This window comes from Vanellus vanellus (assembly GCF_965231255.1).
Source record: "Vanellus vanellus genome assembly, chromosome: 2".
NCBI lineage: Eukaryota > Metazoa > Chordata > Aves > Charadriiformes > Charadriidae > Vanellus > Vanellus vanellus.
Genome location: NC_138906.1, coordinates 684,256 through 707,325, shown reverse-complemented (window position 1 = coordinate 707,325; position 23,070 = coordinate 684,256). Strand labels below are relative to the sequence as shown.

Sequence of the window (23,070 nt, the reverse complement as noted above, 5' to 3'; positions counted from 1 at the left end):
GGGGGGGCTCAGGTGAGGGCGGCCTCGGCCCCGTGGGTGCGCTGGTGCGCGGTGAGGTTGACCTTCTGGGCAAAGCTCTGGCCGCACTGGGCGCAGGCGAAGGGGGTCTCGCCGGTGTGGGTGCGCCGGTGGATCTTCAGGGAGCCCTTTTGGCCAAAGGTTTTGCCGCAGTCGGGGCAGGAGAAGGGTCGCTCGCCCCCGTGGCTGCGCTGGTGCGTGGCCAGGCTGCTCCTGCAGCTGAAGCCCTTCCCGCAGCGGGCGCAGGCGAAGGGGCCGCCGGCCGCCTCATGCGGCTCCGGCGAACGGCTGCCGCCGGGCTGGACCTCGCCGGCGGTGCCGGGCCGGTCCTCGGCGTGGGTGCGCTGGTGGTTGAGGAGGAATCGCTGTTCGCGGAAGCGCTTCCCGCAGCGCTGGCAGGAGAAGGGCTTCTCGCCGCTGTGGATGCGCTGGTGGGTGAGCAGGTTCTGCTTGAGGCTGAAGCTCTTCTGGCAGACGCCGCACTGGTAGGGACGCTCCCCGGTGTGGATGCGCTGGTGGATGATGAGGTTGTGCTTGAGGCTGAAGGCTTTGCCGCACTCGGCGCAGATGAAGGTGCGTTCGCCGGCGTGGTGCTTCTGGTGCCGGGCGAGGCTGGGCTGCTGGCCGAAGCATTCCCCGCAGAGGATGCACTTGAACTCCTTCTCCGCCTCCTCCTCCGCTTGGCTGTGGATCACCAGCGCCTTCTCGTCCCCCAGGCCCTCCTCGCCGCCGGGGAAGGCGAAGGGCTTCTCGCCCGTGGGCGATGCCAGCTCCGTCATGGGCTCCCGCTGCCGGGCTCAGCGCGCCCGCATCCCTGGGGAGCGCGGACAGGGGTGGCTGCGGCTGCCGGCACCGCCGGGAACTGGTCAAACTGGGGTTTACCAGCACCCACCCACCCCCTCGGGCGATCCCACCCACCCGCCCGCCGTGCCCGTGGCACCGGGGTCTCCCGCTATGGGGGACGGCGGCGACACGGCGTGAGGAGCCCCGGGGATGAAGGTGTCGGGGTTCGGCCACAACCGGAGCGGGAACGCGTGCCCCGCCGGGACCTGGTGGCCGTGGGCTAGTGAGACACCGGCAGGGGCTCCGGGCTTGGGGGATGCGGGGGGGGTGGCTTTGCCCAGGGGGGTCCAGGCCCAGGCTGAGGATGTGGGGGGGTCCCCGGGGGGGCCCCCGGGGGGGGGAGCGGGGCTGCGCCGCAGTGCGCCGGGCCGAGCCCGCCCGGAGCCGCCGCGGGGGGGTCCCCGGCGCCGCTCCCCCCTTCCCCCGGGGGCTCCCCCCCTCCTTCCCCCGGGGGTCCCCCCCGGTGTGTGTCTTTCTCCTCCTCCCCCCCCCCCCCCCCCCCGCCGCTGACCTGCCCGATCCGCCGCCGCCGCCGCCGCGCCGCGTCCCGCCGGCCCCGCCCCGCCCCGCCCCGCCCCGCCCCGTCTGGCCCCGCCCCCCGCTGACGCACCGGCCCCGCCCGCGCCCATCGCTCGGCCGAGGGGGGGCGGGACCGGGACCGGGAGCATCTCTCCCCCCACAGCATCCTCTCCTCCCCCCCGCATCAACCCCACCCCCACCCCCCCCCGGCAGCATCGCCCCCCTCCCCCCCCAGCATCCCTCCCCCCAACATCATCCGCCCCCCCCAGCATACCCCCCCCCCGCAGCATCCCCCCCCAGCACTCCCCCCTCATCATCCCCCCCCCAGCATCCCCCTCCTCCCCCCCCAGCATCCCTCCCCAAGCATCACCCCCCCTCCGGCATCACCCTCCCCCCTGCAGCATCCCCCCGCCCCCCCAAGTATCCCCCGCCCCCGGGAGCATCGCCCCCCCTGGCAGCTTCCCCCCCCCCCCCCCCGGAAGCATCACCTCCCCCCCAGCAGCAACTTCCCCCCCCACCCCCCTCCCGGCACCATATCCCCCCCGGGCAGCATCACCCCCTCCCCCAGCATCATCCACCCCCCCAGCATCACACCCCCCCAGCAGCTTCCACCCCCTCCAGTATCCGCCCCCCCCCCCCCCCCCCGGCAGCATCACCTCAACCCCAGCATTCCCCCCCCAGCATCGTCCCCCCCCCATAGCATCACCCCCACACCAGTATCCCCCCCTGAGCATCATCACACACCCCCCGGCAGCATTGTCCCCCCCGAGAGGCACCACCACCACCCCCCGAGCCCCCCCCTGCCCGGGGACAACCTGCCCCCCCCTCCAAATGATGCTCCCCCCACCTCGACCCATGGGCAACTGTCATTCCTCCCCCCCCCAACCTGGATCTGGCCCAAAATGCCCCAAAACCAGAGGAACCGGCCCGGCTGCCCAAGGAAAGCCCAAACTTGGGGGGGAGTCAGTGCCCGCTGCCCCCCGGGTCAAGGCCAACTGAAGCCCCCCCCCAAGGTCCTGCCGCCCCCCCCACCTCGAACTCACCCTGCGGTGGGACCCGGGTGTCCCCGTGGCCGGGGGTGACACGGGTGGGCTGGTGTCACTCCTTTCTGGTGGGAGGCGGTGGGGCCGTGGGGGGGTTGCTGTGGGATGGGGGACATCTGTCCCCGAGCGGTGGTGGAAGCGGAGCGGCAGCTCTCTGCCCCCCCCCCCAGCAGCCTCCCGGAGCCCTGAGACCACCCGGGGGGCTTCACCCGGCGCGGGGCTGCTGCTGGAGCATGGGGGGTGAGGGAAGGAGCTGAGCATGAGCCTGGGAGAGGTGATGGGAACGGCCCTCGTGGGGTCATGGAATGGTTTGGGTTGGGAGGGACCTTGAAGCTCATCCAGTGCCACCCCCTGCCCTGGAGCCCCTTTAGGCACTGGGAGGGGCTCTCAGGTCTCCCCGGAGCCTTCTCTTCTCCAGGCTGAACCCCCCAACTCTCCCAGCCTGTCCTCCCAGCAGAGGGGCTCCAGCCCTCCCAGCAGCTCCGGGGCCCCCTCTGGTCCCGCTCCACCAGCTCCATGTCTCTCCTGCGCTGAGGCCCCCGAGCTGGAGGCAGCACTGCGGGGGGGTCTCCCCAGAGCAGAGCAGAGCGCAGCAGAGGGGCACAATCCCCCCCTCGCCCTGCTGGCCACGCTGCGGGGGATGCAGCCCGGGGTGCCGGGGGCTCGCTGGGCTGCCAGTGCACACTGCCGGCTCAGGGACAGCTTTCCCCCCCCCAGCACCCCCAAGACCCTCTCAGCAGGGCTGCTCTCCATCCCTCCATCCCCAGCCTGGAGGGACACTGGTGGTTGCCCCCACCCACGTGCAGGACCACGCGCTTGGCCTCGTTGGACCCCATGAGGTTCACGCGGACCCACCTCTCCAGCCTGTCCGGTTCCCCATCCCTAAAAAGTGCTACAAATCACCATTTTGCTGCCAATCCCATACGTTTTCCTTGTTCCTATCAGAGCTTTTTGCTCTGAGATGGCAAAGTCAGCAGCACTTCGGCACGCGGTGTTGCCGGCGGCACGACCATAAACTAAAGGAGAGGAGCAAAGCGGACGCGGGGACGAACGCGCAGCGCCGCAGCTCCTCTGGGTCCCGCAACGCCATCATCCCCTTCTCCGCGAGCGCTTCCCAGGAGAGAGGAGGCGGGAGCCTGCTGTGAGAAAGCTTTTATTTTAAATAACCTCAAAAAAATAGAATTGCAATGACCTGAAATGCTGCTGGAGCGGAGGGGAGGGGTGGAGGGCGCCGTGTCTGCCCCGGGGAGGGGGGAGCGGGTGAGGATGAACACCCCGCTCTGCCAGATTTCGGGTGCCGGGACCCCTCTGCCAGGCGATTCCCACCCGCCGGTCCAGTCGTGACCGTCACGGTGTCCCCCCCGGGCTGGTGACACCCCTTAGGATTCACCCCCAAAACGCAGGCGGGTAGCTGGGCGCTGGCGGCGAGCGGCACAACACTGGTGACGCCGTCCCGTGCGTTTTCCACACTCTCTGCCCTCAGCACCGCCGAGCGGAGCAGGACACGGTGCCCGCGCCACGGCCGATGGCACACGGGACGGCCGCGACGGGACGAGACTTTCCCTCCACCGCCTCTGGCAGAGATTCGTTTCCCCTTTCGGATAAAGCGCGTTTCGAAGCGAGACTGTTGCCCCGAGCGCGTTGTTCCCCTTTATAAAAGCTCCTCCCCAGACGCCCGACGACACGGCTTCGCCTCCACGGGCTCGGCCGCACCGACGGGCGAGCGGAGACGGCAGAAAAGCAACCGGTGCCTGCGCGCTGCTGCCGGGGGTCACCACACGCTACCGCCACCGGCTCCGGCAGCCCACGGCCGCTCCCGCTCCCCCGGCGCATCTGCGTTACCTATTTGGAAGTTAATTGAGTACCAGAAAGAGCTGCGAGGCAGAAAAATTATCCACAGAGCAAGCAGAGAAGCACAAGCGACATCCCCCCCCCTTCCCCACCCCCCATCACCCTGCACGGCCCCTCTGGGCTCGGAGGAGAGGCTTCTCCCGGGTCCCTTTCGGAAGCAGAGATGAGCCCAGGCACTTCCAGGCCGTTTTCCTGGCTGTTTCCCCATTTTCCCGGTGCTCGCCCAGCTCCTCCGCTTCACCCCCACTCCCGGGGAAGCTGCGGGCCGGATCCGGCGGCGTTGGCCGGGGAGCAGCGGCAGGAGGTCACCTCCAAGGCACAAAGGGCCCCGGCGCCTCTCCCCAGCTCTCCTGGTCTCGGCTCTCCATCCCAAACACGTCCTTGCGGAACGACATCCTGGTCGGAAGAGAAGGACGGAGGGTTGTGGGAGAGGGTCTCGACCCACGGAGGTCCCTCTCCGCCCCACGGCTGTCTCTGGGTCTGCACGTCGCCCCGCTGAACCCGGAGGCGAACGTGTCTGCTGCACGATGGAAGCGGTTTTTAAGCCAACGGATCCCGGATCCTGAGCTCTTCCCGCTCCCTACGGTCCGTGCAGCCACAAACGCCGCGGATCCGGGGTCCTGTCACCGCTCCTCAGCTCCATCCCCTCGTTAGATTTGGTATGTCGATGAGACAGAAAGCTGACGCAAGCGTGTCCGAGTCCACTTCCCGCTTCACCCCATCCGATACCCGCCCGTGGGGTCCTCTGAGCCTCCTCTTCCCGAATCCACCACGCTATTCCCGAGTCCCCACCACCAGCGCGTCCCGGCAGGCACCGCGACTCCCGGCTCGTGCCGTTCCCTCGGCACTGTCCCGGTTTGGTCAGCGGTCGGCCCCCGGCGCCAGCCGCCGCCTCGTTAGGTTTGGTGTCTTTTAGTGCAAGAGCGATGAGGTCCCGTCCCTCGCCCGCCGGCGGGTTTTCGGCAGCCGGCGCGGGTTTTCGGCAGCCGGCGCGGGCGTTACAAGCAGCTGGGGCAGGGCGAGGGTTTCTCTTCACCGTGCGCTCTCTCAGGCACTCTCAGGACTCGTTTCTCCTCAAAGCTTCTGCCGCAGCCACCGTATTTGCCCCAGAGCTCCGCGCGGCAATCGGGCTGCGGCTTCAGGAGGAGCTGCCGTTGGCTGACGCAGTCAGCGCAGCAGCACTGCGGCGGCAGGCTCGGCGGCTTCGGGCTCAAACCTTCTCCTCCCTCGGCGCATTTACAGGGACAGGGACCCGCCGGTCCCTCCTGCGGGTGGTGGGAGCCGGCCACCAAGTGATGGTCTTCCTGCATCAGCTGCAGGAGGATGTCTGCCGCTCCGGAGGGGCTCTCCGGTCTGTTGGGGGGCTGTGCCGCCGGCCGAAGCTCTTCCCGAGCCAGCGCTCCGTGAGCGGCTCCGCGGGAGCAGGGGGGCAGCAGCATGCCGGGGGGCTCGGAGGCCTTTCCCAGGGGAGCGCCGCTCCCCTCCGGCTCTTCTTGGTGCGCCGGGCAGGTTCCCTCGCAGCAGGCGGACGGGATGCCGCCGGCGTGCGTCCTGCGGTGCCGGAGGAGGTGAGCCTTCTGGCTAAAGCCCTTCCCACACTCGGCGCACCGGAACGGCCGCTCGCCGGTGTGGGTCCTCTGGTGAACAGCCAAATTCACCTTCTGCCGGAAGCGCTTGCCGCACTCGGCGCAGGCGTGGGGTCGCTCGCCGGCGTGGCCCTGCCGGTGCAGCTGCAGCTCCCCGTGTTCCTCGAAGGTCTCCCCGCAGAGCGAGCAGGGGTAGGGGCTCCCCGGGTGGGTCGGCAGGCCGGCGGCCTGGCCCGGCTCGCTCTGGGGCCGCTCGGCCGCGTGCACGCGCTGGTGGACCCGCAGGGAGAGCTTGCTCTTGAAGCGCTTGGGACACTCCAGGCAGGTGAAGGGCTGCCTGCCGCTGTGGGTCTTCTGGTGGGCGATGAGGTTGGGCTTCTGGGCGAAGCGTTTGCCGCACTGGGTGCAGGCGAAGGGGCGCTCCCCGGTGTGCGTGCGGTAGTGGGTGACCAGGTTGCCCTTCTGGTTGAAGCGGCGGCCGCAGACGCCGCAGGTGAAGGGGCGTTCGCCGGTGTGGATGCGTTGGTGGGTCACCAGGTTGGTCTTCAGGCTGAATCTCTTCCCGCAGACGTCGCAGCGGTAGGGCCCTCTGCCCCGGTGGTTTTGGCGGTGCTTTACCAACCGCTCGTACTGGGCAAAGCTTCTGCCGCACTCGGGGCACACCCAGGCTCTCCCCTCCGCCGGCTTCTCCTGGGGAGCTTTGGGGGACAGCTCGTCGCCGGAGCTTTTCTCGTGCTCAGGGCACGGGTAGGACTTCTGCCCGATGTGGGTCTTCTGGTGGGCCACCAGGGAGAGCCAGAGGCCGAAGCTATTGCCGCACTGGTTACAGATGAAGGGCTTCTCCGCTCCGGGGGCCGGAGGAGCCGGGGGGGTGGCATCCCCCAGGACGGGCTGTACCCCCAGATGCCCCAGGAGGTGTGGGCCGTGGCTGAAAGCTGCGGCGCAGCCCCCGGGAGCCTCGGTGGCGGGGCCGTGCTGCGGCCGCAGGAGAGTCACCTTCTGGCAGAAGCCCTCCCCGCACTGGACGCAGGGGAAGGTTTGCTCGCCCAGCGGGGCTGGCTGGTGCGGCAGGAGCGGCTCCTTTTGGGGAAAGCTCTTCTCCGTGCACGAGTACAGCTCTTGGCCCTCGGGGATCTTCTGAACGGGCAGCGGCGGCATGGGGCTGAAGGGCCCCTCTTGCTCAGGCCCCCCGGGCTGCAGCAGGGTGGGCGCAGCGCCGTAGGGCAGGCCGGCGGCGGGGCTGCGGCCCGGGCAGCGCCGTTGGCGCGGGGCGTGAGTCTTCTGGTGGGCTTTGAGGGAGACTTTGTCCTTGAAGCACTTCTGGCACTGCCCGCAGGGGTAAGGCCGGAGGTCCGTGTGGGTGCTCTGGTGCGTCACCAGGTTGGTTTTCTGGGTGAAGCGCTTGCCGCACTGGGTGCAGGCGAAGGGGCGCTCCCCCGTGTGCACGCGGTAGTGGGTCACCAGGTTGGTCTTCTGGTTGAAGCTCCTGCCGCAGAGGAAGCAGGTGAAGGGACGCTCCCCGGTGTGGATCCTGCGGTGGGTGATGAGGTTGGGCTTCTGCCTGAAGCTCTTCCCGCACTCGGGGCAGACGAAAGGGGTGTCCTCCTGGTAACTCCTCTGCTGGGATCGCAGCTTCGGCTTGCTGGAAGCCCCGTCCTCCTGCTCACCGCCCGCCAGCGCCTTCTCCCCAGCGGCGTGGATGCGCTGGTGGGCCAGGAGGTTGGCCTTCTGGCTGAAGCTCTTACCGCACTGGGCGCAGGGGAAGGGGCGCTCCCCCGTGTGCACGCGGCGGTGCGTCAGGAGGTTGGGCCGCTGGCTGAAGCTCTTCCCGCAATCCCCGCACCTGTAGGGTTTCTCTCCGGTGTGGATCCTCTCGTGAGTGATGAGGCTTTGCTTCTGGCGGAAACCTTTCCCGCACTGGGCGCAGCGGAAAGGGCCGGCGCCGAGCTGCGGCACCCAGCAGGCCACCCGGGTGGAGAGCGGGCTGAGGCCGGCGGCGCCGTCTCTCTCCACGCCCGCCCGCTCGGGCGCGCGCTGCCCGCCATGAAACCAGCGGCTGGAACTGCTGGCGGCTGCGGGATACAGCTCCAGGGAGCCGGCAGCTGCCCCGGGCTTCTCCTCAGGCTGCTCGACTTTGTTCACTCGACCGGGCTCCACTAGATGTCAAAAAGAGTCAAGAGGTTAATTGGAGAGTCTTTCACAGAATCACCGAATACCTCAAGTTGGAAGGGACCCATAAGGATCCTCGAGGCCAACTCCCCGCTCCTCACAGGGCCGCCTAAAACTAAGTCATTGCAGTTTATAACACCCTAAAGGATCAGACCCCTTCCCAGACCCCGCTCCACCCCCGCCTCACCACCAGCAGCGCTGACACCACCAGCGATAGCAAAAACTTGCCGTTGACTGCCCCAAAACGGCTGCAAACTGGCCCAAAATGGCCTTTTACCCACAAGAGGAACATTCCCCGCCAAGGCCGGTTTCCCACAGCCTCCGGCGGGACACAGGGAGCACCTACCCGCACAGGGGCTCACGAGGATCTTGCTCTCCTCCTGCATCTGCTGGCCTTCGGCGTACGGCTCCTCCGACTGCTTAATACCGAACAAACCACCCGGCTTGAAAAATCTGTAGCCTGGTTGGAGGGATAAGAGCTGGTCACCATGAACTGTCACACTGCAAAACACGCGTTCGGCATAGCCATCGTTACGCTGGAGATGCCTGCGTTTAATTCACACATAAGCTAAAATTAACGAAGCCGGGGGGCATCGCTTTCATCTATTTTAAGCTTCTGCTGCCTGAAGTGTAATTAAAGATAAAAGGAAATACCAGCACCAGGCTCCCTCCTCCCAGTGAGGCGAAAGGTGGGAAGGAGGGCCGTTCCTCGGAAAACGACTCTTTCCGTGGTCTTTCGCACACTCACCCGGGTATCCTCAGCTCCCGCGCAACGCTTTTATGATCGGATTTCAAAGGCTACCGCAAAAATGCCTTTAGTTCCAACCTGACCCTCCCAAGCAGAAGAGTCTCCATCTTTAGCAGAGGAGCCGGGCTGGCGGAGGGGCTGAAGGACCTTCCCTGGGCTGGGGATTCCTCCCAGCGGTGCCACATTTGCATACATTTACATACGATCTTTACACCCCCCCACCCTGGTCAAGAGGAGACCGTTGCCGGCAGTCAGTCGGACTTGGGTGTTACCGCAGGACCGGCTGTACTCCGGAGAACACACAAGCGCATCCACAAGCCCTGCTCCCATGCCGGCGCAGCCTGCCCGGCGCGGTGCCGTCCTCGGCGCTCACCTGTGCAGGGGTCGGACGGGATCTCCGCACCGACAGCATCCAGCTCGTGTCCGGCTCTCGGCACCTCGCTCAGCCTGGGGTAAGGGAGCAGGTTCAGGGCGTGGGCAGGCTGGTTCAGGAGAGAGGAGAAGCGTTTCAGCAGATCGCCACTGCTTTTTTTGGGCGTGTTTCTTTGGGTTTTTTGGCCAGCAGGAGCAGGGAAGGGTTCGTCCCCCCGCCCTCGGCACTGGTGAGGCCCCACCTCGAGTGCTGTGCTCAGTTTTGGGCCCTTCACGACATGACAGACATTGAGGTGCTGGAGCGTGTCCAGAGAAGGGCAACAGAGCTGTGGTGGGTCTGGAGCACAAGTCCTGCGAGGGGCGGCTGAGGGCCCTGGGGGTGTTCAGCCTGGAGAGGAGGAGGCCGAGGGGAGACCTTCTCGCTCTCTACAGCTCCCTGACAGGAGGGGGTCGCGAGGGGGGGTCGGGCTCTGCTCCCAAGGGACAGGCGATGGGACAAGAGGAAGCGCCTCAAGTTGTACCAGGGGAGGTTTAGGTTGGATATGAGGAAAAATTTCTTCCCGGGAAGGGTTGTGAAGCACTGGCAGAGGCTGCCCAGGGCAGTGGTGGAGTCGCCATCCCTGGGGGTATTTAAAAGCCGCGTAGCCGTGGTGCTGAGGGACATGGGTTAGTGGTGGGCTTGGCAGTGCTGGGGTGACGGTTGGACTTGAGGATCTTAAGGGTCTTTTTCAAGCTAAATGATTCTGTGGTCTGAAGGACGGGTGATGGGCTTTTTGGATCAGCACCCACGGGCCACTCCAGCGAGACCTGACCCACGGCGAGGTGTGCACCTTGCCCGGAGATGACACTTTACACACCCGGGCCCTCAGGGAGCCCCCGAGGGGTCCTGGCTCAGCGGGATCACCACCAAGGTGTTCTTCTTGGACTCTGGATCCACAGCAGCGCTGCCGGTAGAAATCACAGGCCCTCTTCCCTGGGGATGGCTGGGAAAAGCTGTTCCGGCACCGGAGGAGGTGGATGGAAGTGCTGGTTCTGCCCGGCAGACCAGGCACAATGCCGGGCACTGCTGCCCCCAAGCCCCGGAACGCGGCGGATCGAAAGGCAGCTCCAATCCTTCAGGAAAGGAGCAGGAGCAGTGGGATGCAGGCAGAGCAGGTGGGCGGAGGAAGGCAAGACAGGGACTCATGGTGACACCTCCCGCTTTGCCACTGACTTTTTCGGCACAGGAAAAGCTGTTTCTCCTCTGTGCCTCAGTTTCCTCATCAACGAGAGCATCGCTTGACAAAAACGCTCGAGCGGAGCTCACAAAGGGCTGAAGCCACACGCTCACTACCCCCTCTAACGAGATCACTTGGTTCCCAAGCGGATCCCTCGCCTGGGTGTGACCACCCAGCCCCACTCCCAACCCAGCCAGGATCAGGGCCGAAGGAGGAAATCTCTGTAAGGAGCCAGCGCAGCTTCTCCCGGGAAGCTCGACACCCAATCCGCCCCAGGATTCCTCTCTTCTTCCCTCAAAACCCCTCCATAGCTTGGCAGGAGCGCAAGGAGAGCAGATGGCGGAAGACACGGAGCCCAGCCCGCGCTGCCGTAACTTTAAGAAGCGCCAATTTAAAAGAAAAAGTCTTGCAGGGCCTCACGCGGCTCCTCGGGCGTCGGTATTTCTAAATGAGGAAAAAAGCACCAGAAGAGCTCCCAGCCCCTGGGAAAACCCCAACAGGCCCCCCCCAAAATGTCACGGGATGAAAGAGGGGTTCCTCCTGGCTGCCCCGGCAGCTCTGCTCTGCCGCAGAGGGACGTGGTCAGAGCGGGCCCCGCTCCGGCCTTTCCCCAGGGACGGAGAAGCTGCGCCCCCCCCCCCCCAACCCCGCGTGTACCTGGGGCGCTCCCCCTGCAGACATGGCTCCCCTCGGGGCCGCCCGGCGAGGGGAGAGGACATCAGCTCCGGGGAGAGCGCGGGGCGGCGGCTCTCCTTCCCCTCCGCCTTCCGCCACCGTCTCAGATCTTCCCCCGACTTCCTCCAAATGGCTGCTGCGGGTCCCTGGGAGGGCGAGAGAGAGGAGCCGGTGAGCGGGGAAAGCAGCGCGGCACGCTGGGAGGAGCTCAGCCGCCTCGGGAGAGGCTCCGCTGGCGTCTGTATCCCTCCTCCTCCTCCTCCTCCTCCCAGTTATTTTAGGGGAGAGGAAGGCGCTGACCCCGGGGTCTGGCCCGGATTCACTCTGTTTACAGTAAAAGCTTCCCCGCAGGCAGCGCAGGCAGCGCTACTGGGATTTGTAGTCCATGCAGAGAGGCCTGTCACCACACGCCGAGCGCTGCCGGTGGCCCCCGGGACGGGGAACTGCAGCTCCCGGCAGCTGGGAGCCAGCCCGGCAAAGGCAAAGGCACAGCCCGGCCCGCTGCCATGCTGCAGGGAAGTCCCTGGTGTCCCCCACGGTGTCCCTGCCCAGGGCAGGGGGCTGGAGCTACATCATCTTTAAGGTCCCTTCCAAACCAAACCATTCTATGATTCGGTGGAAGCGAGGGTCACCCCGACCAACCTTCCTCCCCAAAACCCCGTCGGAGGTCGACCAGAAAAACGCCTTCTGCCCAATTCTGGTGGGAAAGAAACGCCTCGCCCGCCTTCTCGGGAGGCGCCGGCTCTGCTCCCTCCTCTCCGAGCACCCCACGCAGGGCACGGCGCCTGGAGGAGGGGGCTAGCGCGGTGACGGTGTCCACGCGCCAAGTCCCACATCACCCTTTAAAAGCCCTGGCAGCGCTCGGGATGCTCTGACGAACACTTGAGCTTAATTAGAACTAATTTTTGGAGCCCGGCTGGCGAGAGGAGCCGGGATCCCAACCCTCTTGGTGGCGTGCCGTGTATTGGGATCCTCCGGTGCGGAGGCTCATCAGGAGGGGACACGTCCCGTGGGACACGGCTCTCCGCCACGCCAAGCCCCTGATCGTTAAGTCCCACCGAACGCTGACGATCCCGTCAGCTGAGCTTAACGGGGCTGCATCGCTCCCCGGGGCCGGTTATGGAGCTGGTGTGGCTGCGGTGAGGTGGGGTGCGGGCAGGGGTGCGGGCAGGGGTGCGGGCAGGGGTGCGGGCAGGGCCTCGAGGCCTGCTAGGCCTCACCGGAGCCCCCCAGGCCCGGCCCCTCACCGTGCCGCCGCCGCCAGGGCCCGCAGCCCTCCCCCACCGCCCCCCCCCCCGGGGGGAAACTCACGGGTGGACGATGTCCCGCCACGCGATGACGTCGCGGTGGCGATGACGTCAGCCCGGCGGCGGCGGCGGCGGCGGGAGGAGGCGGTGGCGGCGGCGGCGGAGGCCCCGCCCACCGCTGTGCGAGAGTACTTCCGGGTCAGGCGCGGGGCCGTCAGCAGCGCCCCCTGCCGGCACCATCGAGCCGCGCGGCGCGCTGCCAGAGCGCCCACCGGCGTCATCATAGAGTGTTCCCCCCCTCCCCCCGCGGTGGGCCAGAGCGTCCCCCGCCCCCCGCCGCCATTTCCCCCCCGCCGCCATTTCCCCGGCACCGGCCCTCCCCGGGGGGGTGTGAGGGGGGAGGGGGGAAACACGACGGCGGGGACACGGGGAGGGGGGGACGACACAGGGACACCGGAGTGGGGGGGGGATGGGGACACCGTGGCCCGTTGGACTTTGTGTTGGGGACTTTTGTCCTCCCGCAACCCGCCACCCGCCTCGGGGAGGGGGTGGGGGGGGAGGAGGAGGCCCGGCCGCCCCCGGGGGCGGAAAAAGAGGGCAGTTCCCAGGAAATCGGTTAATGCCCGAGCGAAGCCCCGACCCGTGAGGCTCGGCGGGGTCAGGCAGCCCCCCCCCCCCGGCCCGGCCGCAGGGATGAGGTTCCCGTTAGCCCTCTGCCTGGGCCTGGTGGCCATGGCCGCCGCCGGCCCCTCGCTGCAGCGGCGGGTGGTGCGGGAGGTGCTGGAGGCCTTCCATGGCCGCAGCAGCGTGCAGGCCCTCTTCAGGGAGAGGGCGGTGGAGGGGGTTGTCGAGAGGGTGGGTGAGCGCTGAGGGCGGGGGACCCCCAGGGGGTGTGGGGGGGGATGGCGGCCGAGGGCCTGGGATGGGATGGGGGGTCGGGGGGTCGGAGAGGGGTGCTGGGGGGTCGTGGCGGGGAATGATGGGTGCAGGGTGTCATGGAGGAGGGGATGGTAGGTGTTGGGGTGTCACAGAGGGGGAACTGGGTGCTGAGGTGTCATGGGGGGATGATTGGGTGCTGGGGTGTCATGGAGGGGTGACGGTGGGTGCTGGGGTGTCACGGAGGAGGTGAGGGGTGCAGGGTGTCATGGAGGAGGGGATGGTGGGTGCTGGGGTGTCACAGGGGGGAACAGGGTACTGGGATGTCATGGGGGGATGAGTGGGTGCTGCGGTGTCATGAGGGGTGACGCTGGGTGCTGGGGTGTTATGGGGGGGATGATGAGTGCTGGGGTGTCATGGGGGGGTGACGGTGGGTGCTGGGTGTCATGGAGGGGGGGAAGTGGGTGCTGGGGTGTCACGGAGGAGGTGGGGGGTGCTGGGTGTCCCAGAAGGAGGGGATGATGGATGTTGGGGTGTCATGGAGGAGAGCGGCAGTGCCAGGGTGTCATGGATGGACGGGGGGCATGCTGGGGTGTCCCAGAGGGAGGGGACAGTGGGTGCCAGTGTGTCATGGACGGGAGTGGGATGGGTGCTGAGGTGTCATGGAGGGGTGATGGCGGGTGCTGGGGTGTCATGGAGGAGGGGGGAGTGCCAGCGTGTCGTGGAAGAGGGGATGGGTGGTGGGGTGTCACGGAGGGAGGGGGTGGCTGGGTGTGGGGAGAGACCCGCTGGCACGGGCAGCGCGGGCAGGCCGATCGTGGGGGACAGGCAGAGCTCAGCTACTCATTAACTGCCGCGGTGGCCGCGGGGCCAGCGGCCCACTGGCATCCGGCCAGCCCAGTGTAGCCGGCAGCACCGATGGCTCAGATGTGCCTGTTCCTCGGGAGGGACCGGGGGCCTCCGGGGACACTCTGGTTTGGGCCACTTGCCTGTGTTGGGAGCCACCCACGGCTGACGGGCTGTCCCCCTCTCCCCCCAGGAAGACCCCTCGGGGACGTTTGTCCAGCTGCGGCTCAGCCTGGTGCAGACCGCCTGTGGGAAGAAGGCACCGCGGCCGCAGAACTGCCGGACCCTGGAGAACCGGGTGAGTCGGGGCTGCTGGACAGTGTGTCCCCTTCCCTGGGGGACATATCCCATGGGGACACGGCCCCTCTGCCTCCCCCAGACTCCCTCATTCCTCTGCCATGCTGCCGCCTGTGCCGGGGAGGTGACAGCGGTTCCTGGCAGCGGCGATATGGCAATGATGTCCCCGGGCCTGGCAGGGCAGGGGACTTGCCTGGACCCACCGGGGGTCCCTGGGGACACCGTGTGGTGACAGGCTGTGCTCTGTCCCCAGAGGAAGCCTGTCTGCGTGGCTTGTTACAAGTTTGACAACGGCGATGTCCCCAAGGTGCTGGACAAGTACCACAACTGCGGCCCCAGCCATCACATGGCGGTGAAGGTGAGTTTGTCCCCCTGGGCCACCGGCATGGGTCCCCACTGGCTGCCAGGACCCTCGCAGTGCCGTGGCAGGTGCCACCCCCCGTTGGGACCCTCGCGGTGCCGCAGTGGGTGCCATCCCCTCTTCTCTGCCCCGCAGGAGATCAAACAGCGCGACGAGGCGGAGTGCAGGGCGGTGGAGGAGGCCGGCAAGGCGACGGACACGCTCTACCTCCCCGGCATGTACGCCTTCTCCAGGGGGCTGCCAGCCTAGGTGGCCGTCCCCACGTCCCCACACGGTAGGTGCTGGGGACGGCGTGGCTGGGTGGGGGACACGCAGCCCCACTGGGGTCCCCCCCAGGTGCTGGGGACTGTCCTTGGCTGGGAGAACCCCCCCCCCAGGACATCTCCAGTTGGGTCTGCTGCCTCTGGGGCACGCTGGCCCTGGGGACAGGGACAAAGTCATGGGGAGATGCGTGTGTGTGTGTGTGCACACGCGTGTGCGGGGGGGTTCCTCCCGCAGCCAGCCCCTCCCTGTGTCCCCTCTCCAGGCCACCACCAGCCCGAGGAGACGGACGCTGCCACGGGGGACCATCCCGTCCCCCCACCCCCGCCTGCCACCCCCCCCCCAGCACCACGTCATCAACGGAGGGTCCTGGACGCGTCCCCCGCCCCACGCCTGCCCCACAGCTCACCAGTAAACCCTGGCTCTGGCTCCCGCTGTCACCGCTGTTATTTCCACCGGGGATCACTGCGTGTCCCTCCAGCCGTGGGGGCTCCGTGCCAGCCCCCCCCGCCACCGTGTGTGTCACCCCCCTTCCCCCTCGTCCCCAGCCCAGGAGGAGGGACAGGGACGCAGCGGGTCCGGGCAGAGCAGTGGGTAGAGGCACGTGCCCTCTGGCAACTTGTGGCCCAGGATGACGCAGTAGAGAGGAGGGGTCTTTGAGGACATCGCGCTTTTACTGCACAGCCCCGCCATGTCCCCGCAATGTCCCCCCCTGTCCCCACACGCGCCATCCCCAGCCCCACAGTCCCTCCTCTGGGTCCGGAGAGCTCCGGGATGTCTCAAAACCCCTAAGGCCCTCTCTGCTCCTGCCGGGGTTCTGCAGGGCACAGCGACCCGGCCGTGTTGGGTGCTGCTCCGTATTCCCTGTGGCTCCTCCGGCATCCCTTCGGTGACGGCTGTGCCAGGGTGGCGGTGGCGTTGGGGGGGTGGGGGCGGTGATTCGCGGCTCAGAAGACGAAGGAGTTGGGGTCGGGGCGGCTGCTCAGCGCCCGTTCCGCCTGGGCGATGGTGTCGTCGGCGCGCCGGCTCAGCTCCCGGCATTCCCGCAGCACCTCCCCGAACTGCTTGTAGGCTTCTTCCATGATGGAGCTGCGCCGGGGCGGCCGCGGTTCCCAAAAACCCGCTTCCACCCAGGGCTGAGCCGCCCGGGGCGGTTCGGTACCGGCACCGGCGTTACCCGCGCCGCGTCCCAATGAGCTGTCGAGATCCCGGCAGAGCTGGTAGAGCTCGCTACCGCGACCGGATAACCGCTCGCCGTCGATGGCTTTGAGGCCGGGGAACATGTCGGCCAAGGCGGCGCGGTACGCCGGGGCGGTGGCGCAGAGCGGGTTGGCGAGACGGGCGAGGGGATCGCGCAGGCGCAGGCTCTCCAGGCGCCGCAGCCCCGTCAAACACCGCAGCTGCTGCAGGCTGCTCACCCGGTTACCGGCGACGTTGAGGCTCTGGAGGTTTTGGCAAGAACCGAGAGGTTCCAGGCTGGCGACGCGGTTGCGGGCGAGGTTGAGGACGGCGAGGGACTTGAGGGCGGCCAGCGGGCCCAGCTGGGCGATGGCGTTGCCGGAGAGGTCCAACCACTCCAGGTTGGCGCAGTCGCCCAGGCAGCCCAGGTGGGCGATGCCGCGGCCCCGCAGCCGCAGCAGCAGGATGGACTCCAGGGCGAACTCCCCGGTGCTGGCCTTCAGCAGCTGCGGGGTGATCCGCACCCCCTCCTCCTCCTCCTCCTCCTCCTCTTCCTCCGCCTCCTCCTCCTCCTCGCCTGTCTCCCCGCGTCCCTCCATCCCGGACTGGGGGGGACACGGATCCGCTGGGCTCCTGCAGCTGGGGGGGGACCCCGGTGCGGATCAGGCACAGCTCAGCCGTGGGGGGCCCTGGGGCGAGGGGACGCGTGTGGGGCTCACCCGTGGGGTGCCCTGGGGCGAGGGGACGCGTGTGGGGCTCACCCGTGGGGGGCCCCCGCGTGGGACACAGCTATGGGGTGCCCTGGGGCGAGGGGATGCGTGTGGGGCTCACCCGTGGGGGGCCCCCGCGTGGGACACAGCTATGGGGTGCCCTGGGGTGAGGGGACACGTGTGGGGCTCACCCGTGGGGTGCCCCCGCGTGGGACACAGCTATGGGGTGCCCTGGGGTGAGGGGGCACATGTGGGGTCCAGAGCCCACGGGGTGGCCCGGGGACATGTGGGGCACGTCTGTGGGGGTCCTTGGGGGGTGCAGAGACATGTGTGGGGCACGTGTGGGGTCCAGAGACTGCGGGGCACCCTAGGGTGGGGGGGTGGGGGACACACGCATGGGGCACATCTGTGGGGTGCAGGGACATGTGTGGGGCTCAGCCGTGGGGTGCCTTGGGGGGGTGGGGACATGTGGGGCACATCCGTGGGGGCACACGGGGGCGTCCAGAGACTGTGGGGTGCCCTGGGGTGCGAGGACACGCGTGGGGGTCACCCGTGGGGGGCCCTGTGGTGAAGGGACATGTGTGGGGCACAGCCGGGGGGGCACAAGGGGGGTCTAGACACTGGGGGTGGGGTGGGGGGGACACGCGTGGGGCACAGCCGGGGGGTGTCGGGGGGGGCAGAGGGACACGCGTGGGGCCCGGAGCCCGTGGGACCCCCCGTCCCCCCTCCTCCCCCCCCCCGCACTCACCGCCCGGCGGCTCCCGGCGCTCCCCGCGGCCCCGCCCCCTCCCGAGGCCCCGCCCCCTCCCGCCCCGTTGTCATGGAGACGCGCGGCCGCCCCGCCCCCGCCGCGGCCCCGCCCTCCCGCCAGCGGCCACCGCGGTGGGGGACAGCGGGACACGCGTGGGGACACACCCCCCCCAACCCCCCCACCCCCTCCGGCACTCGCCCTCCCCACAGCCCCCCCCGCCCCCCACTGGTCCGGGGGGGACCGCCCAGTGCCGCCCCCGCGGGGGGACACCCCCCCCCCTCCGCCCAGGTTGCCCCGAGCCCCCTCCAACCTGCCCCGCACCTCCTCCGGGGATGGGCCACCAACAGCTCCTCCGGGCAACTGAACCGGGGGCTCACCGGCCTCAGCGTGGGTGGGCGAACGGGGGGGAGGGGAGGGACGGGGACGGGGGGGGGGACAGAGGGGGAGGGAGGGAGGGAAGGAGGGATGGAGATGGATGGACAGAGATGGAGGGAGGGATGGAGATGGAGGGATGGAGATGGAGGGATAGATGGATATGGATGGACAGATGGATAGGGATAGATGGAGGGATGGATGGATGGAGATGGAGGGATGGACGGATGGAGATGGATGGATGGAAGGAGGGATAGATGGATAGAGATGGACGGATGGATGGGTATAGATGGAGGGATGGATGGATGGATGGACAGAGATAGATGGAGGGGTGGATGGAGATTGACAGATGGGTGGAAGGCGGGACAGATGGACAGAGATGGAGGGATGGAGGCGGAGGGAGGGATGGAAGGATGGATAGATGGATATGGATGGATGGACATGAATGGAAGGATGGAGATGGATGGATGGAAGGAGGACTGAATGGATAGAGATGGATGGACGGATAGATGGAAGGAGGAGTGGATGGATGGATGGATGGGTGGACAGACAGATGGAGGGATGGACTGAAGGAGGGATAGATATGGAAGGATGAAGATGGATGGATAGAAATGGATGGAGGGATGGATGGAAAAATGGATGGGGGATGGATGATGGATGGAAGGAGGGATAGGTGGATGGATAGATGGATGGACAGATGGACAGATGGAGGCACGGAAGGATGGGTGGATGGAGATGGATGGATGGAGGGATGGATGATGGATGGAAGGAGGGATGGATGGATGGACAGATGGAGGCATGGAAGGATGGATGGATGGAGATGGATGGATGGAAAGAGGGATGGATGGACAGTCGGATGGACGGATGGCAAGCTGGACTGACGGCTGGGACAGAGGGACGGAGGGATAGGCTGTACGATGGAGAGCCCGCAGGAGGAACGGCGGGGCAGCCGGGCACAAGGCCACATGCCCCACCCCCCGCGCTGGCGCTGTGCCGCGCTGGGGACCGGGCACCACGCAGTCACCGCAGACCCCGCTGCCGGGACCGGCCCGGGGAGCGCCGTGGGGACAGAGCCGGTGCCGCACCGCGGCCTCTGCCACGGCGACGTCCCCGGGCCCCGGCCGTGCCTGCACCCCACTGCGACCGCTCTCCCTGGGGGTGTCCCCACGCCACGGGCACGGTGACACCGCACCTCTGCCACCCCCTGCCCCCCCCTTCGCGCCCCCGCAGCTCCCAGACGCCCTTCGGAAAGTTTGACAAAAATGGGTTTATTGGCAGTTTTGGTTCAGCCCTACCGCAGCAGAGCCCCCGGGGGGGGGGGTCGCTGCCCCTCTGCTCCGCCGGCCGCCGCCGCCACGGGGACACCCCCCTACACCCCCCATGCACCCCGCGCCGGCCCCGGCGCAGAGCTTGGCACGGACCAGCCCTCCCTCGGGCGGGTTTTCAAACCACTGCAGAGTTTTCCGAGTTTCAGGTTTTTCCATCGGCCGCGCTGCCTCTCGGCACCCCCGGCAGCCGCTCGCCGTGCCGCGTGCCGCGCGGGATCCGCGGTGCGCCCCCCAGGGAGGGTGCCGAGGACATGAGCATCGCTGGGAGCCACCGGGGTCCCCGGCACGCCCCGGCACATCCCGGCGCTCAGGGGCAGAGGGCGGCGGGGGCCGGCCAGCTCTGCTGGGGCACAGCGACGGCGACGATGGCGGCAGAGGTGATGGCGGCGGAGGTGGAGGTGGCGGCGGTGGCGGTGTGGGTGCGCTCGTGGCGCAGCAGATGCGTTTTGCGGCTGAAGCTCTTGCCGCACTGGGTGCAGATGTAGGGCCGGTGGCCGGTGTGCACCGCCTGGTGCCGCGCCAGGTTGGTCTTGGAGCTGAAGCGCTTGCCGCACTGGGCGCAGCCGTGGGGCCGGGTGCCGGTGTGCACCGCCTGGTGCCGGTCCAGGTGGGATTTTCGGCTGAAGCCCCGTCCGCACTGCTGGCAGGCGAAGGGGCGGGCGCCGGCGTGCGCCTTGGCGTGGGCGATGAGGTTGGGGCGGGAGCTGAAGCAGCGGCCGCACTGGGGGCAGGGGAAGGGGCGCTCGCCGGTGTGCACCCGCAGGTGCCGCAGGAGGTGCTGGTTGTGGGCGAAGGCGCGGGCGCAGTGGGGACAGGCGAAGGGGCGCTCGCCGGTGTGGGTGCGCTGGTGGGTGGTGAGGTTGGGCTTGTGGCTGAAGGTCTTCTCGCAGTGGGGGCAGGCGTAGGGCTTCAGCCCCATGTGGCCCCGCAGGTGCGCCGTCAGGTGCCGCTTGTCGCTGAACCCGCGCCCGCACTCGGCGCAGGCGAAGGGTCGTCCCTCCCGGTGCAACCGGCGGTGCGACGCCAGGTTCTTCTTCCAGCTGAAGCTTTTCCCGCACTCCGGGCAGGGAAAGGGCTTCTCCTCGACGGGGACAACCCCGTCCCCGTCCCCCGGCGCCGGCTCGGCGTGGAGCTGCTGGTGCCGCAGGAGGTGCTGCTTGTGGGCGAAGCGGCGACCGCAGCGGGCGCAGGGGAAGGGGCGTTCGCCGGTGTGGGTGCGCTGGTGCCGAACCAGGTGGGTTTTCTTGCGGAAGCGGCGGCCGCACTCGGGGCAGGGGAAGGGTCTCTCGCCCGTGTGCGTCTTCTGGTGGGAGCGGAGGTGGATCTTCTGGCGGAACCGGCGGCCGCACTGCCCGCAGGGGAAGGGGCGCTCGCCGGTGTGCACCCGTAGGTGCCGGGTGAGGTGCGCCTTCTTCCCGAAGCCCTTCCCGCACTGGGCGCAGGCGAAGGGCCGCGGGGGGGGCCCGCAGCCCCCGGTGTCACCCTCACCCAGGCCGAGCTGGGCACGGAAGCACCGCTCGCAGCCGCCGGCGCCGGCGCTGACCGGGCTTTGGCCCAGCAGCGGCCAGGGCGGGAGGGCGAAGGCGGGCAGCTCGCCGTAACCCAGCTCCTCCGGGCACGGCTGCTCCAGTTTGCAGGCGCCCGCGCAGCCCAGCGTGCCGGCGGCGTGAGGGAAAGCGCCGGATGGGGGTTGTCCCACCAGAAAGGCTTCGGCGCCGGCCGGCCATTCTTCGTACTCTTCCTCCACCTTCACCTTCCTCACCAGCCAGTCCTCTGCGGGGCACAGACGGTGGGGCAGTGGGGATGTGCCGCGCTCCCCCCCCGCCACCGGCACACGCGGCACCCCACGCTAAGGACAGGCGGCTCCGGCGCTGCCGCCGGTGATGGGGACGGAGCCGCTGTCACCGCGCGGCCCCGGTGTGCCAGGGTGGTGTGGCCGGAGGTGCCGGTGCACCGCGAGGCTGTGCCGCATGCCGGCGACGCCGGCGGGTCGCCCTCACCTGCGCCGCCGTGCTCCAGCCCCCCCGGCTGCCCCGCAGCCCCCGGCTCCTCGCCATCGCCCGCGGCGATCGCCTCCGCTTTGGGGACCACCAACCGCCCTGGGGGGGGGACGGACACACAAAGTGGGGGGGCAAATCCAGCGTGTCCCCCTCCCCGGCTCTGGGACGGCCCCTCGCCCTGCGGGGGACCCCCCCGGGAGTGGAGGGGGGGACACACACAGATAGGGGGGACTGGGGGGCGGCACTGGTGCCCACCTGAGCCGGCGCAGCTCGACGCCTCCGTCTCCTCCGCCTGCGGCACCGGCTCCGGCTTCACCACGGGGGAACCTGCGCGGGGCGGCACCGGGCTGAGCCCCCCCCCGGGGAGCCCCCATGGCCCCCACCTTGTCCCCAGCCCCCCCCGCCCCCCCCAGCGCGTACCCAGGGTGCGAAGGGCGTCCAAGCTCTCCCTCATGGCGCGGCTGCGGTGCTCGGTGGCGCTGGGGGGGGACAGTGAGGGTCCCCGGGGGGGGGTGTCAACCGGGAAGCCCCCCCCCACCTCCAGCACCCCACCGGACGGATGGGGGGTGGGGGGGTGACCCTGCTCTCCCCCCCCCCCAATACCCCCCTGTTCCCCCATTCCCCCCCCCCCCGCGCTGCGCCCCATACCCCCACCCAAACCCTTCTTGTCGCCCCCCCCCCCCCCGGTCCCCGTGTCCCTCCGGTTCCACCCTCCCCTTCCCGCTCCCCCCGCCCGCCCCATCCTGTCCCGCCCCCCCGGTTCTTCCCATCCTTCCTGCCCCCCAAAGCCACTTCCCCCCCCCCCAAAACTGCCCTCTGCCCCCCCCCCCCGGTCACCCCCCCCTTCCTCGCCCCCTCCCCGGCCCCCCCACCCCCTTCCCGCCCCTTCTATCCCCCCCCGCCCCCTTCCTGCCCCCCAAAGCCACTGTGTGTCCCCCCCCCCGCTGCCCCGTGTGTCCCCCTCTCCCTTCCTGCCCCCCTCCCCGCTTCTCCCCCTCCCCTTTCTGCCCCCTCCCCGCCCCCAAAAGCCACTGTTCCCTCCCCCCCCTCCTGTTTCCCCCCGCCTTTAAGCCCCCACAAAGCCCCCCCCCTCCCCAAATGCCCGGTCGTCGCCCCCCCCCCGCGCCCCCGGTCGTGTGTCCCCCGTCCCCCCGTCCCCCCCGGGGGTCGCGCCTGCCTCCCCCGCCGGGCCCGATCCCGATCCCGATCCCGATCCCGATCCCGATCCCGGTGCCGGTGCCGATCTCGATGCCGATCCCGGTGCCGCCCGTCGCCGTGGCCTCGGGGCGGGGGGGCCGTTCCCTCCCGCCGCCCCTACCTGCTCCGCCGCCGCCGGTCCCCGCCTCCCCCGCGGTGGCCGCCGGTCCCCCCGCCCCCGCCGGTCCCCCGACAGCTGCCCCCCCCCCCCCCCCTCCGTGTCCCGTCCGTCCGTCCGTCCCCCCCCCCCCCCCGCCACCGGGCGCCGCTCCGTCCCGTCCCCTCCCGCCGGACCCCCCCCACCCCCCTCCCGGCACCGGGAACGGGGCACCGGGAACCGGGACTACATCTCCCGGCAGTCCGCCGCGCCGCGCCGCCCCCCGCCCGCCCCCCGCGCCCTCCCGAGCCCCCCCCGCCCCCCGCCGGTACCGAGCGCTGCCGCCCTCCCCCGCCCAGTGCCCCCCTCCCGGGGGCCGTCCCGCGTGTGTCCCCCCCCCGCTGGGTCCGGAGGGGCCGTGGGGAGACGGGGGGGGGCGGGAGGGGGACACGGGGGGGGGCACGGGGGGGAGGATACGGGGGGACGGGACAGGGAGATGGGGACGGG

At 69.1% G+C, this 23,070-nt stretch overlaps 5 protein-coding genes across 5 annotated transcripts; 1 reads left to right on the top strand and 4 right to left on the bottom strand.

Annotated features, from left to right (window-relative positions):
- LOC309686445 (uncharacterized protein) lies at nt 1-862 on the bottom strand. The gene has a single exon (XM_082499141.1). It carries the CDS (start codon nt 795-797, stop codon nt 9-11), a length of 789 nt encoding a protein of 262 aa, XP_082355267.1. The 5' UTR covers nt 798-862; the 3' UTR covers nt 1-8.
- A 3,520-nt stretch (nt 863-4,382) lies between these two features.
- LOC309669143 (uncharacterized protein) lies at nt 4,383-12,569 on the bottom strand (the record flags this gene model as incomplete). Its single annotated transcript, XM_082479746.1, has 5 exons — nt 4,383-8,016; nt 8,376-8,489; nt 9,151-9,259; nt 11,024-11,187; nt 12,353-12,569. The coding sequence occupies 5 exons, from the start codon at nt 12,567-12,569 to the stop codon at nt 5,273-5,275; spliced, it is 3,348 nt and encodes a 1,115-aa protein (XP_082335872.1). The 3' UTR covers nt 4,383-5,272.
- Nucleotides 12,570-12,798: 229 nt separating this feature from the next.
- On the top strand, nt 12,799-15,352 carry RARRES2 (retinoic acid receptor responder 2). Its single transcript, XM_082499142.1, has 5 exons — nt 12,799-13,143; nt 14,204-14,308; nt 14,561-14,665; nt 14,804-14,942; nt 15,195-15,352. The coding sequence occupies exons 1-4, from the start codon at nt 12,982-12,984 to the stop codon at nt 14,915-14,917; spliced, it is 486 nt and encodes a 161-aa protein (XP_082355268.1). The 5' UTR covers nt 12,799-12,981; the 3' UTR covers nt 14,918-14,942; nt 15,195-15,352.
- Nucleotides 15,353-15,651: 299 nt separating this feature from the next.
- Nucleotides 15,652-16,707, bottom strand: LOC309686444 (leucine-rich repeat-containing protein 61-like; the record flags this gene model as incomplete). The annotated part of the gene is made up of 1 exon (XM_082499140.1): nt 15,652-16,707. One exon carries the CDS (start codon nt 16,705-16,707, stop codon nt 15,877-15,879), a length of 831 nt encoding a protein of 276 aa, XP_082355266.1. The 3' UTR covers nt 15,652-15,876.
- A 2,504-nt stretch (nt 16,708-19,211) lies between these two features.
- ZNF467 (zinc finger protein 467) lies at nt 19,212-22,596 on the bottom strand. Its single transcript, XM_082479468.1, has 5 exons — nt 22,447-22,596; nt 21,690-21,748; nt 21,525-21,596; nt 21,270-21,368; nt 19,212-21,042 (listed from the first exon to the last, which is right to left on the bottom strand). Exons 2-5 carry the CDS (start codon nt 21,721-21,723, stop codon nt 19,577-19,579), a joined length of 1,671 nt encoding a protein of 556 aa, XP_082335594.1. The 5' UTR covers nt 21,724-21,748; nt 22,447-22,596; the 3' UTR covers nt 19,212-19,576.
- Nucleotides 22,597-23,070: the final 474 nt, after the last annotated feature.

Coding starts and splice junctions, on each gene's coding strand:
- ZNF467 (XM_082479468.1), bottom strand. CDS start 21,723: ATGAGGGAGAGCTTGGACGCCCTTCGCACCCTGG. Junction 21,369..21,524: donor GTCGAGCTGCGCCGGCTCAG/GTGGGCACCAGT, acceptor TCCCCCCCCCAG/GGCGGTTGGTGGTCCCCAAA. Junction 21,043..21,269: donor GCTGGAGCACGGCGGCGCAG/GTGAGGGCGACC, acceptor TGTGCCCCGCAG/AGGACTGGCTGGTGAGGAAG.
- RARRES2 (XM_082499142.1), top strand. CDS start 12,982: ATGAGGTTCCCGTTAGCCCTCTGCCTGGGCCTGGTGGCCATGGCCGCC. Junction 13,144..14,203: donor TGGAGGGGGTTGTCGAGAGG/GTGGGTGAGCGC, acceptor CTCTCCCCCCAG/GAAGACCCCTCGGGGACGTT. Junction 14,309..14,560: donor GCCGGACCCTGGAGAACCGG/GTGAGTCGGGGC, acceptor CTCTGTCCCCAG/AGGAAGCCTGTCTGCGTGGC.
- LOC309686445 (XM_082499141.1), bottom strand. CDS start 797: ATGACGGAGCTGGCATCGCCCACGGGCGAGAAGCCCTTCGCCTTCCCC.